The sequence below is a fragment of the Hypanus sabinus genome, chromosome 10 (assembly GCF_030144855.1).
Source record: "Hypanus sabinus isolate sHypSab1 chromosome 10, sHypSab1.hap1, whole genome shotgun sequence".
Taxonomy (NCBI): domain Eukaryota; kingdom Metazoa; phylum Chordata; class Chondrichthyes; order Myliobatiformes; family Dasyatidae; genus Hypanus; species Hypanus sabinus.
The window spans coordinates 39406595-39420224 of record NC_082715.1 but is presented as its reverse complement, the minus strand read 5'-3'; the positions used below and the strand labels follow the sequence as shown (position 1 = coordinate 39420224).

The window sequence follows — 13630 nt, the reverse complement described above, 5'->3', positions numbered from 1 at the left end:
AATTCAATCGAGTGTACTGCATTTACTATTCACAATCTGGTCAGAGGAACCAAATGCAGGTGGGTCAGCACTTCATAAAAACTTGTCCAAGTAAATTTATTGTCAAAGTATGTCCATGTTATCATATACTATTTTGAGATTCATTTTCTTGCAGGCATTTACAAGAAAATAAAGAAATACAATAGAATTTATGAAAAACTATACTTAAACAAAAACTGACAACCAACCAAAGTGCAAAGAGGACGATGTGTAAATAAAAAATATGGAGAACTTGAGATATTGAGTCCTTGAAAGTGAGTTGTAAGAGTTTTCAGTCCATGGGGTGACCCTAAGCTTCCTGTTGCTTGTCATTTTAATTTTCCATCCCATGCCACTTTGGCCTTTGGCTTCCTCCATTATTACAATGAGGTCTAACATAAGCCTGAGATACAGTAACTTGTGTTCTGATTAGGCCCATTGCACACTTCTTGACTCAGTGTTGAATTCGGCACCTTCAGTTAGCTTGATATCTATATCATTCATCCACTGTGATAGTGGCTTAGCCTGTCTGTTTCCTTCTCCTCCTCTGTTTTCCCTCATGGAAGTGGAGGACACCCCAGCCTGACCTGTTAGGCACATCTTCCCACTCTGCATTTTGCATCTCCTATATCTGTGGTCTCAGTTCTCACTCACTGACCGGAAAATCTTGTTTACAACTGATCACCACCCCAGCTTTTCCCTATTAGAGAGGTTCCCGCTCTTCCACCCTCCTGGCAGCTTTACAAGCTTCACAGCTCTGGAAAAAGGTCCTCGACCTGCAACATCAAGTCTATTCTTGCCACAGTTACTGATTGACCTGCTGAGTAATTTCTGCATTTCCTTTTGTTAGATAATAGCATTTTCCTGATTGACCTGTTTCATTCAAATCGTAACCTCCATCTTCTGAAAAAGGCAATCTGCAGTCTTGATTGAAAACAGCGAGCAAATGCACACAATTGTCCTTGAGCATATAATATTTATTTTATTCCACAATAAAGTACCCTCAATCCCAGTGACAGCAGGACCTGCGATTAAATATTTCAACATTTTTTGGAGCAACAGCAACATCAATTTAATTAGGATCAAAAGTCCAACAAATTTACAAAGCGACATTACTGCTCTTGGAAATAAACATGGCAGGCAATCCGCTGTATTCAGCACAACATGACACACATCTTCTTTCAGAACAGATTTCCAAATTGAATGGAAGGCATGAATATATTGGAAGGGTGGGAATGACATTGAAGAGGCTGAGTATTCTGAAAACATTGCAGTGTAAATAAAACTGGATGATCAATTAAGTTTTATTTCTGGCTTGAGCTCTATTGAAAGACCAGTTGTGCTGATAACATCTGATTCTCAAAAACTGCTAATTTTCATAGTTCTGATTTTTAAGCTCGTTTGGGAAAACGAGTTTCCCCACTAAGCTCCATTATGTGCCTCTTTAACCCTGTAGCTCAGACTGAAAATTAAGGCAGTAAAGCAGATGGAAATTGGCGGGACTCTGTCAAATGCAGGAGTTTCCACTTGAAAGTGAGAAGCATGAACCATTTTTATTTGGGCTGCAATGAGATGGATTGAGTGACAGGGAAAATAAACGGCCTGAAATCTGCCCTCAGTCTTCAGGCCTAAGTCTGCAATTCGGAGGCAGCTGTGTATTGCACGCCGCTTCCAACATTTGCTTCAGCTGCAGTTACCTGAAGCAAATTTTGGAAATGGAGCCACCGCTAACCTGCACCTTTAATGCCGTAGGCTGAGGACAAATTTCTCACCAAAGAACAGGCACAAGTTTCACAGTACTCCTCACTGTGACACCTTCCCCTCTGAATGAGAGAACAGCTGAGAGCCTGAAGCCAGTGAAGAGAAAGAGGTGGAAGATGTTACTCGTCTCTCAGGTCTGGACCTGGAATACAATCAAAAAAGATTAAGATAGATTTCACTCTTACATGGCTGATTATCTTTTTTTAAGAAGATAATTTCTTCCAAAATCATGCAAGGGTTCCCCCTGCACGGACTGGCCACAGGACTGAGAGTGTGCTGTGTTGCCCGGGGCACTGTTGCTCAGAGGAGATACTATGCCAAGACACAAGAGACTGCAAGGGGCAAAGAAGCAAACTGCTGAAGGAGCTCAAAGGTCAAGCAACCTCTTTAAGGGAAGAGGACAGTTGACGATTCAGGTCATGACCTGAAATATTGACCATCCATTTCCCTCCGCAGTACTCCATCGAGGAGTGGTGAGGAGTCTCGGCCCAAAATGTCAACTGTTAATTCCCCTCCATAGATATCGCCTGACTTGCCGAGTTTCTCCAGCATTTTATGTGTGTTACATAAATAAACCCAATTGCTTTTTGTGCACAAGGTTATTTGAAGGTGTTTAATGAATTTTATCTCTGTTGAGAAAATAGCCATGGGAATTGAGAAATACTCACCATGATCTTGATTTGCGAACTCTCGCTGCGGTGGACCGGTCTGAGAAAACAGAACTGCTATGGTGTGGCTCTCCTCCGGTTGCTCCATGTAGTGACCATGACCGTGGGATGTCCAGCTCAAACACCTGGGGTGTTGCCATATCCAATTCTAGGAACAGAATGTTCTCAGCCTAAACCATAGAAGAAAGATAATTATAAACAACAGAAAGTCTGCAGATGCTGGAAATCTGAGCAACACACACAAAATGCTGGACGAACTCAGCAGGTCAGGCAGCATCTATGGAAAAAAGCACATTCGACATTTCGGGCCGAAACCCTTTGGCAGGACTGCAGAAAGATTTCAAAAGTGGGGGAAGAGAAAACTCCAGGTAATAGGTAAAACTTGAAGGTGGAGGGATGAAGCAAAGAGCTCGGAAGTGATTGGTGAAAGAAACATAAGACTATGGAAGGAAGAAGGGGGGTGTGGAAAGGACCACCAGAGGGAGGTGATGGGTAGGTAAGGAGAGGGAGTGACAAGAGGATGGGAAATAGTGAAGGGGGGTGGAGGCATTACTGGAAGTTTGAGAAATCAATGTACATGCTATCAGGTTGGAGGCTGCCCAAACGGAACATAAGATGTTGTTCTTCCAACTTAAGTGTGGCCTCATCACGACAGTGGAGGAAGTCATCGATGGACATACAGGAATGGGAATGGGAAGTGGAATTAAAATGGGTGGCCACTGGGAGATCCCACTTTTTCTGGCGGATGGAGCATAGATGCTCAGCGAAGTGGTCTCCCGGTCTACGCCGGGTCTCACCGATATACAGGAGGCCACACTGCGAGCACCGGATACAGCAGATGACCCCAGCAGACTCAAAGATGAAGTGTTTCGTCATCTGGAAGGACAGTTTGGGGGCCTGAATGGTAGTGTCGGAGGAGGTGTAGGGGCAGGTGAAGCACCTGTTCCACTTGCAAGGATTAAGTGCCAGGAAGGAGAATGGAGTCATGTTGGGAGTGATCCCTGCAGAAAGCAGAAAGTGGGGGGGAAGGGAAAGATGTGTTTGGTGGTGGCGGAAGTTTTGGAGAATTATATGCTGGATGCGGAGGCTGGTGGGGTGGTAGGTGAGAACAACAGGAATCCTATCCCTGGTAGCATGGTGGGAGGATGGGATAAGAGCAGACGTGTGAAATGGCAGACATACGGTTGAGGGCAGAGTTGATGGTGGAGGAAGGGAAGCCCCCTTCTTTGAAAAAGGAAGACATCCCCTTAGTTCAAGAATGAAAAGCCTCATCCTGAGAATAATGCTGTGGAGACGGAGGAATTCAGAGAAGGAAATGGCATTTTTACAAGCAGCAGGGTGGGACAAGGTATAGTCCAGGTAGCTATAAAATTGTCTGTTGGTTTATAATAGACATCGGTGGATAAGCTGTCTCCGGAGGTAGAGACAGTGAGATCAAGAAAGGGAAGGGAGATGTCAGAAATGGACCAGATGAATTTGAGGGCCGGGTAGAAGTTGGAGGCAAAGTGGATGAAATTAACGAGCTCAGCATGGGTGCAGGAAGCAGCACCAATGCATTGGAAAAGTGTGGGACGGTCTCCAGTGTGTGCTCCCGGTGTGGCCTCCTGTATATCGGCGAGACCTGATGTAGATTAGGAGACCGCTTCACCAAGCATCACCGCTCTGCCACCAGAACAAGTGGGATCTCCCAGTGGCCACCCATTTTAATTCCACTTCCCATTCCCATTTCGATATGTCCATCCACGACCTCCTCCACTGTTGGGATAAGGCCACAGCACCTTATATTCCATCTAGGTAGCCTCCAACCTGACGGTATGAACATCAATTCCTCAAACTTCCAGTAATGCCTCTCCCCCTTCACCATTTCCCACCCCCTTGTCCCTCTCTCATGTTATCTCCTTGCCTGCCCTCTGGTGCACCTTCCCCCATCCTCTTTCTTCTTTCTTCTTGATGCATCATCAATAACTCTCTGAGACGTGGGGCGAGATATCGGCTTTTATTAACTGGAAGAAAGGACAAGCAGTAATTGACCACCATGCTACATTCTGGGGACTGAGGGCAGGGCTCAGGCCTCAATCGCCTTTATACCGGGGTCTGTGGGAGGAGCCACAGGAGCAGTCAGTGGGGGGGGGGGGGGTGTGTCCAGCCAGGTATATGTAGTTCACCACACTTCTAAAGATAATTATAAGTTACTCCAGCTCGGCATCAATGACGAATTGCAATGCAATGGCCCTGAAACACTGCAGCATGAACTATTTCACACTTCCCCACATTATAATCCATTTGCCGAATCCTCTGACCACACCCTTACCTGTCCATATTACTTTTTATCTGTTAATGTCCTCGTCCCACCTTACAGCACAAACAGTACATGGCCAGTCTCGGAGATGATCATACAACTTTAATGCTGACACTCAGACTCTCCAAAATGTGAGCTAATGCTGCATTGTTAATGATGCTGCCATTTGGAAGAAATACCAAACTGAGGCCAAATGTCTCAGACTGATCCTGCTGGAGTTCATGGATTCTTCCAAGCTCATCCTGGGACAGACATCACAGTTCACTGTGGCTTAGAACGTGGTCTGACCTGTCCCTTTGGCATGCGAAGATAATGTGAAAATGGCAATGCCAGCTTCAGCCTTAGTGATGTGTTGCAATTGGCACAGTGAACACAGCAGAACTTGGAAATGATGGCCGAGTGCTCACTGGGGGACTGGAGGTGGCTGGGGAGAACTAAGGAGATCAGTGCCCGTGAGAGGGAGCAAGGGAAATCCTCCAAGGCTGCAGTCAGTGCTCCTGGCGTGAAGTCGCTTAGCAGGTCTCAATAAGAACATGACCGCTCTCTCCAAACATACACGCTTAGTGAAACCTACAATGCAGAAAATATTCACGTCTTTCTTGCTGCTCTTGTGGGTAAAAGAAAATGCAGAGGAAGCCCTTTCTCCTTGTAGACAGAATTCGGGTGACTTGCCACACAACTAGTTGGCGCTGAAAACTGAACCATGGTGTACAATTGAACAATTGGTGTATTGCAGTTTTGCTGACGTTATCTGGGGGAGTTTTACACTGGAAGCTATGTGTCAGGATAACTAAAAATCTTACTGAAATAAGGTATGAATTTCCCAGTGGGAGTTGAGACATGCAATATTGGATGTTGTTTTAATTAATACCCCAAAGTATTTCTAATTTTTTTTTCCAGATGTTGCATTGTAGTTTTTTTTAGAAAACCCACTAAATATCAAGGGGACATGAGACCAGAAACACACAGGAGGAACTCAGCAGACCAGGCAGCATCTACAGAGAAGAGTAAACAGACAACATTTTGGGCTGAGACCCTTCATAAAGACTCAGAATCTTGATTCATTCAACATTCTTTTCCAACTTGTTATACTCACAAGTCACAACAGAGGGAGCTGCTGCATTACTTTAACCTCATTTGCAATCTCCATTAGAAGTATTTCAGTCTAAATTTCTTTGATTTAGTGCTCGCACTGCAGTGTTTTACACAATGGGAATACATTAGACATTTGCAGAGGGAAATCTGCCCAGTTAACTGGCTGGACAATATATTATCACACAGATAACCAAACTCCAGTTTTCAAAAAAATTGTACCTTCTCTTTTCAAATCAATTGCATTTCCAGTGTTATCTGTATTTATTTCATGTTCCCAGAAAGCATGTGACATTGATTAACATCGTTGGGGGGAGGGGGGGAAGAGCCAATTCTGCCAATTTTTAACACAGCATCAAGAAGAGACTCTACTTCAAAAAAACAGTAACTCAATCAAGAATCTAATTTTCAAAGCATGTTGGAAAATCAGTAAAAATTAGATGTTGGATTGTGAAAGACCAGGCTTATTGGATAACTTATCCAGAAAGGTTTTGCTATCCCACAAAGGAGGGCCTAAACTATAATATTTATGAACAGAATATTCAGCCCATCAAGTCTGTCCCACCATTCCATCATGGCTGATTTATTATCCGTCTCAACCACATTCTTTACTTTATTACTTTATTGTTGCCAAACAATTGATACTAGAGCATACAATCATCACAGCGATATTTGATTCTGCACTTCACGCTCCCCGGAGTACAAATCAAGAGTAAATATAATAAAACATTTAAATTATAAATCATAAATAAAAAAATAGAAAAGGGAAAGTACGGTAGTGCAAGTCAGGTCCGGATATTTGGAAGGTACGGCCCAAATCCGGGTCAGGATCCGTTCAGCAGTCTTGTCACAGTTGGAAAGAAGCTGTTCCCAAATCTGGCCGTATGAGTCTTCAAGCTCCTGAACCTTCTCCTGGAGGGAAGAGGGACAAAAAGTGTGTTGGCTGGGTGGGTCTTGTCCTTGATTATCCTGGCAGCACTGCTCCGACAGCGTGTGGTGTAAAATGAGTCCAAGGATGGAAGATTGGTTTGTGTGATGTGCTGGGCTATGTTCACGATCTTCTGCAGCTTCTTCTGGTCTTGGACAGGACAACTTCCATACCAGGTTGTGATGCACCCCAGAAGAATGCTTTCTATGGTGCACCTATAAAAATTAGTGAGGGTTTTTGGGGACAGGCCAAATTTCTTCGGCTTTCTCAGGAAGTAAAGGCACTGATGGGCCTTCTTGGCAGTGGACTTTGCTTGGTTAGACCAAGTCAGGTAATTTGTGATATTAACCCTGAGGAACTTAAAGCTTTTGACCTGTTCCACCTGCGCACCACTGATGTAGATGGGGTCGTGTGGTTCGCTACTCCTTCTGAAGTCAACAACCAATTCCTTCGTCTTGCTGACATTGAGAGATAGGTTATTGTCTTCGCACTATGCCACCAGGTTCTTAATTTCCTCTCCGTACTCAGACTCATCATTACCCATGATACGGCCGACAACTGTGGTGTCATCAGCAAACTTATATATTGAGTTCGATGGAAACTTGCTTACACAATCATGTACAGTGAGTACAGCAGGGGGCTCAGTACACAGCCTTGTGGGGCACCGGTGCTCAGAGTGATTGCAGAGGAGAGCCTGTCCCTATTTTTACAGCCTGGGTCCTGTCTGTGAGGAAGTTGAAGATCCAGCTGCAGATCTGAGTGCTAAGACCCAGGTTCCGGAGCTTAGAAATCAGTTTATTTGGAATGATGGTATTAAAGGCAGAACTGTAGTCAATGAAAAGGATCCTTACATATGCGTCTTTATTCTCTAGGTGTTCCAAGGAGGAACGTAGTGCCAGAGAGATGGCATCTGCCGTTGAACTGTTGCTCCGATAGGCAAATTGCAAAGCGTTGAGGTTGACCAGTAGGCTATAGTTGATGTGTGCCATAACCAATTGCTCGAAGCACTTCATAGCAATTGATGTCGGAGCCACAGGTCGATAGTCATTCAAGCATGCCACCTTACTCTTCTTCAGCACCGGGATAATCGTTGCCTTCTTAAAACACGAGGGGATCTTAGACTGAAGCAGGGAGCAGTTGAAGATGTCAGCAAACACTCCAGCTAGCTCGCTTGCACAGGCCTGGAGAACCTGTCCCAGGAAGCCATCTGGGCCCGTTGCCTTCCTTGGATTTATCTTCAGGAAGGCCCTTCTAACGTCCTCCCTAGTGACGATGAATCTCAATGCCACCAGGTCCAGTTCACCCGGAGGGGGCGGGGCGCTCTTCTTCTGTTCAAATCTTGCGTAGAATACGTTAAATTTGTCAGGAAGTGCTACAGTTATTGATATTCCCAGCCTTTTCTTTGCACCCAGTGATCTCATTTAGATCCCGCCATAGTCTACTGGCATCGCTTTGGTTAACCTGGGCTTCCAACTTGTCTCGATATTGCCTCTTGGCGCCCTTAATGGCTTTCTGGAGTTCACGCCTGGATTCCGTGTAGCAACTGGTATCCCTGGACCTAAAAGCTGCAGCTCTAGCCTTCAAAAGGGACTGGACCTCATAATTCATCCAAGATTTCCGGTTAGGGAATACCCGATTCTCCAGCCTTCTCCCCGTAATCTTTGATGGCCTGATTAATCAAGGTCCTATCAACCTCTGCCTTAAATATACACAACCACTCGGCCTGCCAAGGACCAGCCTTTGGCTAAAAAATTTTTTCCTCCTCTCTGTACTAAATGGACAGCCCTCAATTCTGAGGCTGTGTCCGCTGGTCCGAGACTCCCCTACTATAGGGAACATCCTCTCCACACCAACTTTATCTAGAACTTTTCAATATTTGAAAGGATTCAATGAGATACCCCATCATTCTTTTAAACTCGAGTGAGTACAGGCCCAGAGCCATCAACATGCCTCATATTTGAATTTCTGAATTTTCTCCCCATTTAGAAAATAGTCCACGCCTCTATCCCTTCTTCCTAAGTGCATGACCATGCATTTTCCTGCGCTATATTCCATCGGCCATCTCTTCGCCTATTCCCCCAATCTGTCTAAGTCCTTCTGCACATTCCCTGCTTTCTCAACACTAACTGCCCCTTCACCTATCTTCGTTCTGTCTGCAAACCTGGCCACAAAGCCATCAATTCCTTCATTCAAATCATTGACATATAATGTGAAAAGAAGCTGTCCCAACACAGACCCCTGTGGGCTACCACTAGTCACTGGCAGCCAAACGGAAAAATTAACTCTTTTATTGCTACTCTTTGGCTCCTGCCAGTCAGCCAATCTTCTATCCACAACAGTAACTTTCCTGTAATAACCGGCCTCTTATTTTATAAGTAGCCTCATAAGCAGGACCTTGTCAAAGGCCTTCTTAAAATCCACATAAACAACATCTACTGACTCTCCTTTGTCTACCCTGCCTGTTATTTCCTCAAAGAATTCCAACAGATCTGTCAGACATGATTTCCCTTTTACCAAATTATGTTGACTTTGACCTATTTTATCATATGCCTCCAAGTACTCCAAAAACTCATCCTTACTAAAATTGGCCTACAATTTCCTTCCTTCTGTCCTCCCACCTTCTTAATGGGGGGGGGGGGGGTGGGGAAGAGCTAGAAAAGATGGCGCCAGAGCTTTGGTAACTTCTTCCAGTTCGTCTGCGAAACAGTTTACTCTTTTTTTCTCATGTCTACTTTTTCTTTTCGGTCCGGTTGGAGTCCATGACCTACAGCTACAGCTCAAACTATGGTTCTCCGCAAGTGGCCTGGCACTTTGATATCTCCGGAAGTGGTCTGGAAGACATGCGGTCCTGTGGACAACCCGATTCCGAGCATCCTGGACTGAAACATCCAGGCAGCAGGTGGAGTGCACTGCTGACAGAAGAAGGGGGATGGGTTGGGTCGTGCTCATGCAGGGGAGGGGGAGGAGGGGCTTTGGGGTTCTGATGATTTGAAGAGTAAGAAGTTCAGGTTGTATATTGTATGCATTCTCTGATATTAAGTTAAACCATTTGACTATGTAATTTTCCAGTCCTCTGGAACTATTCCAGAATCGAGTGATTCTTGAAAGAGGATTATTAATGCCTCCACAATCTTTTCAGCAGCCTCTGTGGACCTATCCGGGACATCCCTGAGCCAGCACCTGTGAAGCAACATACTATCCGTGTGCCTCTTTCACATCCACAGTATTCTGCTTTTTGCTGCTCTATTATGGAATCCCTTATCACCGCTGCACTCATCTTCCCTTTGAGCCACAGTGCCAGAGATTCAGTCTCCGTGCCTTCCTCCTCCTTCTCCCCAGATGCATCTAGCCAGTATACTTCTTGTTGGGGAGAGTGACCACAAGGGTACTCTGAACTCGCTGCCTATTCCTTTTCTCTCTCCTGGCAGTCACCCAGGTATCTGTACTTGCCTCCTGCAACGTAGGGGTGACTACCTCCCTGTGGCTCCTATCTATCACGTCCTCATTGTCAGTATAAGCCAAAGGTCATTGAGGTGCAACTTAACACTGTCTCTAAGTAGCTGCCGCTTGATGCACTTTGTGCAGATGTAGTTTTCACCCTGTTTTGTTGAACTGCCCCTCATAATCTCCTATCATCACCAGCTGGTTAAAAGGTGAATCTGCTTTTCTCATGCACTGAATTGGGTTCAGTTATATGTTACTGCTGGGACACTGGAAGAACTTCTTTGCTGATGTCCATTCTAGCCTGCATGTCTTTGCGTTATTCTGGTGATGGATGTTTACCCACCATCATCAAAGATTAGACTGGAAGAAGACACTGTGCTAAACTACCAGATCAAGTGAGATATAGCAGAGTTACTGGGAACTGGGTGATGTGTTTATTGGGAACCTGCAGTCAGTATTAGCCCTTGTCCTTCTTGACAATCAGGGTCACAAGTCTGTAAGACGCATTTGTGACAGTGTTCGAAATTAAATGCAGTATATTCTGGGGGTGGTACACACTGCAGGCAGAGTGAACTGTTGGTGCAAGGGATTACTGAGTGAGGGCAAGAACTCTGCTTTGTTATGAATGGTGTTGAGCTTCTGAATGAATGATTATCGAGTCACGAGCTTGGAAATGTACACCTTTATTTCTGTAACCATAGAACCATAGAACATTACAGCACAGTACGGGCCCTTCAGCCCTCCATGTTGTGCTGACCCATAAAATCCTTAAAAAAAAGTACTAAACCCACACTACCCCATAACCCTCTATTTTTCTTTCATCCATGTGCCTGTCCAAGAGGCTCTTAAATACCCCTAATGTTTTAGCCTCCACCACCATCCCTGGCAAGTCATTCCAGACACTCACAACCCTCTGTGTAAAAAAACTTACCCCTGATGTCTCCCCTAAACTTCCCTCCCTTAATTTTGTACATATGCCCTCTGGTGTTTGCTATTGGTGCCCTGGGAAACAGGTACTGACTATCCACCCTATCTATGCCTTTCATAATCTTGTAGACCTCTATCAAGTCCCCTCTCATTCTTCTATGCTCAAAAGAGAAAAGTCCCAGCTCTGCTAACCTTGCTTCAGATGACTAGTTCTCCAAACCAGGCAACATCCTGGTAAATCTCCTCTGCACCCTCTCCATAGCTTCCACACAATGAGGTGACCAGAACTGAACACAATACACAAAACAAAAGTGCGGTCTCACCAGAGATTTGTAGAGTTGCAACATGACCTCTCTACTCTTGAACTCAATCCCCGTTACTGAAGCCTAGCATCCCGTAGGCCTTCTTAACTACCCTATCAATCTGCGCAGTGACCTTGAGGGATGTATGGATTTGAACCCCAAGGTCCCTTTGTTCATCCACACTCTTAAGTAACTGACCATTAATCCTGTATTCAGTCTTCTGGTTTGTCCTTCCAAAATGCATCACCTCACACTTGTCCGGACTGAACTCCATCTGCCATTTTTCTGCCCAACTCTGCAGCCTGTCTATATCCTCTTGTAACCTTCAACAACCTACAGCTCCAAACACAATTCCTCCAATCTTCCGCAAACTTACTCACCCATCCTTCTGCCTCTACATCCAGGTCATTTATAAAAATCACAAATAGCAGGGGTCCCAGGACAGATCCCTGCGGCACTCCACTAGTTACCGACCTCCAGGCAGAATACTTTCCTTCCACAAGTACCCTCTGCTTTCTTCCTTTAAGCCAATTTTTTTATCCAAACAGTCAAGGTTCCACTTATCCCATGCCCCATGACTTTCTGGATGAGTCTCTCGTGAGGGACCTTGTCAAATGCCTTGCTAAAGTCCATGTAGACCACATCCACTGCCCTACCCTCATCAGTTTCTTTTGTTAACTCTTCAAAAAACTCAATCAGGCTCGTGAGGCATGATCTTCCCTTCACAAAGCCATGTAACAATGAAATAATCAGCAGATCTCTGTTTCTTCAGTGAGAGTTTTCCAGTATGACTGGCTGAAGGGGTACACTGTTTGCACAACATGCAGAATTCGTCATGTCAAAAGAGGATCTCTCTATCCCCAAGATGCTCATTCAATTTCCTGTAATAACAAGGAATCTAAATAATTCCACGACTCAGACACTCCAATTTTGCATGACTCTGCCACTTGCTGTTCGCCAATCAGAGCCGAAAAGAAAGCAGGCTCTATCAATCACCACAATGGAGCTGTCACCTCTATCCCAGTGATCAGCCACTGAAGTTTCTTCTCGATAATAATTTCCACTCACGACTGTGCAGTTGTAAAACATCCCAAGCAAGATATCATGTCTCATAAATAAAAGAAATTCTGCAGATGCTGGAAACATCTCATAATGCAAAGGTAATAAATGAGTGGAAATTTAAAAAAAATATGCTGAGGTTTATATTCCATATTATTGCAAGGACTAATTTGAAATAATTATGAACCCATAATCTTATCATTCGGAGGAAGGCAGAAGTTCTGTAAATTCTGCTCTAACGATCTTAATGAACTAATTAGTAACTCAGCACACACTGGGGAATATTTGGCTGGGATTGTTCTCACAGGATCATTAAATCCGAATTTGATAGCTTTAAAGCAGCAAGGCCCACACTGTTCTCTTTAACAATGAATACTTGGAGCTAAGAAGGCAATCTTCGAGAAAATAGAAACCTGGATAATGTTCCTCACTAATGTCTCCAAGAGGAGTCAATAACTCTTTATCAAAGTTCAAAGTAAATTTATTATCAAAGTACGTATATGTCACAATATGCTATTTTGAGATTCATTTTCTTGAAGGCATTCATAGTAAAAAAATGAATTGCAATAAAATCAATGAGGAACTACAAAGGAAGTCTGACAACCAATGTGCGAAAGAAGACAAACTATGCAACCAATCAATAAATAAACACCTAAGAAATAAATAATGCGGAGAACATGAGCTTTCGAGTCCTTGAAAGTGAGTTCAGAGGTTGTGGAATCACATCAGTGTCGAGGTGAGTGAAGTTATCCACACTGGTTCAGGAACCTGGTGATTGAAGTGTAATAACTGTTTCTGAACCTGGTGGTGTGGAATCTAAGGCTCCTGTACCTCCTTCCCGATGCAGCAGCGAAAAGGGAGCATGCCCTGGATCATGGGGTCCTTGATGATGGATGCTGCTTTCTTGAGGCAGGGCTCCTTGTAGATGTGCTCATTGGTTTAATTTAGTATCAGAGAATGTTTACAGTACACAACCTGAAATCTTTACTCTTCACAGACACTGACCAACAGCAGCAAAGGCACCAACCAACCCCCTCCCTTCCCCACCTTACTTCAGCAAGCATCAGCCCCCACCACCCACAAGCCCCCAGAGACCATGATCTAAAAGCCCAACAAAACTACTGTCCATCTT

General features: G+C 44.5%; 1 protein-coding gene across 9 annotated transcripts in view; it reads right to left on the bottom strand.

Moving 5' to 3' along the window:
• Positions 1 to 573: 573 nt before the first annotated feature.
• The window catches only part of LOC132400599 (kinesin-like protein KIF3C), a 304930-nt gene continuing 291873 nt past the window's right edge, over positions 574 to 13630 (bottom strand). For 4 of the 9 annotated variants that reach the window (XM_059981701.1, XM_059981704.1, XM_059981703.1 and 1 more), the window contains 2 exons: positions 2448 to 2617; positions 574 to 1921 (listed from right to left, as the gene is read on the bottom strand). In XM_059981701.1, coding sequence (XP_059837684.1) covers positions 1822 to 1921; positions 2448 to 2617 — 270 coding nt within the window. In that variant the 3' untranslated portion in view covers positions 574 to 1821. The remainder of the gene's footprint in view (positions 1922 to 2447; positions 2618 to 13630) is intronic. The other 5 variants (XM_059981706.1, XM_059981707.1, XM_059981710.1 and 2 more) reach the window with 5 other exon arrangements.